The sequence below is a fragment of the Microtus oregoni genome, unplaced genomic scaffold (assembly GCF_018167655.1).
Source record: "Microtus oregoni isolate MIOR12 unplaced genomic scaffold, Mior012 000030F_ref0000283, whole genome shotgun sequence".
Taxonomy (NCBI): Eukaryota; Metazoa; Chordata; class Mammalia; order Rodentia; family Cricetidae; genus Microtus; species Microtus oregoni.
Genome location: NW_024543089.1, coordinates 2970500 through 2972418, shown reverse-complemented (window position 1 = coordinate 2972418; position 1919 = coordinate 2970500). Strand labels below are relative to the sequence as shown.

The following is a 1919-nucleotide window of genomic DNA, read 5'->3' as shown; positions in this document are numbered from 1 at the left end:
TTTAAAATGTAGCTTTGAAGCCAAACAATTAGAACCTTAAGACAATGTCTAAAGAGAGTATGTGTGGCCTGTTCAATTGTTTTCAGGTCGGGCCTTCTTATAGCTAACTGGTCTAGAACTCATTTTGTAGCCCAAGCTAAACATAAACTTTTGGTAACCTTTCTCCTCAGCCTCCTGAATTCTGGGATCTCAGACATGAGCCACCATGCCTGGCTGTCAGACTGTTTTCTGGAATAATATCCGTAAGGCTAAACAAAATGACTAAGTACTAAGATAACTTCCTTGTCTAATTTTCTTTTCAAGACATTTCTAGTTTTCTTAGAAATGAAGTAGTTGTATAAGCAGGTAAAGATTCACTTAACAAATTCTGAACTAAAACATCCCTGTGCTAAAAGGCAGATTATACCCAAGATCCGTTACCGTCTACGCAGCTTGGAATTCGTGCCTCCGTCTACGCAGCAGCCATGCCGCTGTACACCATTGTCTACTTCCCAGTTCGAGGTCGCTGTGAGGCCATGCGCATACTACTGGCTGACCAGGACCAGAGCTGGAAGGAGGAGGTGGTGTCCATAGATACTTGGATGAAAGGCTTGCTCAAGTCCACCTGTCTGTATGGGCAGCTCCCCAAGTTTCAGGATGGAGACCTTACCCTGTACCAATCTAATGCCATCTTGAGGCACTTGGGCCGATCCCTTGGACTTTATGGAAAAGATCAGAAGGAGGCTGCCCTGGTGGATATGGTGAATGATGGGGTGGAAGACCTTCGCCTGAAATACATCACCCTCATCTACACCAAATATGAGGAAGGGAAGGATGACTATGTGAAGGCCCTGCCTGGACACCTGAAACCTTTCGAGACCCTGCTGTCCCAGAACCAAGGAGGCAAAGCCTTCATCGTGGGTGACCAGATCTCCTTCGCCAATTACAACTTGCTAGATCTGCTGCTGATCCACCAGGTCCTGGCCCCTGGCTGCCTGGACAACTTCCCCCTGCTCAGTGCCTATGTGGCACGCCTCAGTGCCCGGCCCAAGATCAAGGCCTTCCTGTCCTCCCCTGACCATTTGAACCGTCCCATCAATGGCAACGGCAAGCAGTAATGTAGGGAGAGACCGGAGCTGCCTGTCCTCCTTTCCCCAGCACTAATAAAGTTTGTAAGACAGAAAAAAAAATAAAAAAAAAATAAAAGGCAGATTATAAGTACTCATGAAAATCGGTTTCCTGAAAAGTCAATTTCAGAACAATGAATTCCACACATCATTTTTCTGAAGATAAGGAAGGTGTGGGCATTAATCATGGTGATTAGTGCCCAGTCACGGGGGCTGCTTTGTTCTGACAAAAACAATGCAATTATGAAAATTGCTGTGAATTTTAGTAATGCATGATTTAACATTACAGCCCAAGCAGCATAAAAATGTATGAACCTTCCAATAATTTCAAGAAATTGAAATGAAATCCTTGGCAATAACTGGACATTTTGACACCAATGAAAATATTTTATGTAGTTATGTAAGTGATAAAAATAAATGTTTTATAAAAAAATCTCCAAAAGGAGTTCTAACTAGGAAAAACAATCATAATTAACAAGATTTCACATAGGGTGCAGGAGCCAAAGACAACATTTTAGGCCAGCCCAAAGTGACGTCATCTGGTCCTAAGTTCCTAAGATCTGACCATCTGCAGAGATCTTTAGAATCGATTTAAAGAAGTAATTTTCCAAGTATGGACACACTGAGAGTCTCTCACTTTTATGTGACTTTCTATTGTGCCGATGGAAGATAAATGCACACTTCATCTTTGTAGGCAGCTGTGCCCTCAACGCAGAAGCTAATATGTCACCACAGGTGCCATATGGAATAAAGAACATGGGTCTAGTGTTTCTAAATATATTAAGAAGCCCAGATTCTGCGGGGCTGGAGAGA

The 1919-nt window shown here is 43.1% G+C and overlaps 1 protein-coding gene across 1 annotated transcript; it reads left to right on the top strand.

The window, feature by feature from the left end:
- The first annotated feature begins 438 nt into the window (after window positions 1-438).
- Window positions 439-1159, top strand: LOC121465360 (glutathione S-transferase P-like). The gene has a single exon (XM_041678597.1). It carries the CDS (start codon window positions 465-467, stop codon window positions 1095-1097), a length of 633 nt encoding a protein of 210 aa, XP_041534531.1. The 5' UTR covers window positions 439-464; the 3' UTR covers window positions 1098-1159.
- The last annotated feature ends 760 nt before the right edge of the window (window positions 1160-1919 follow it).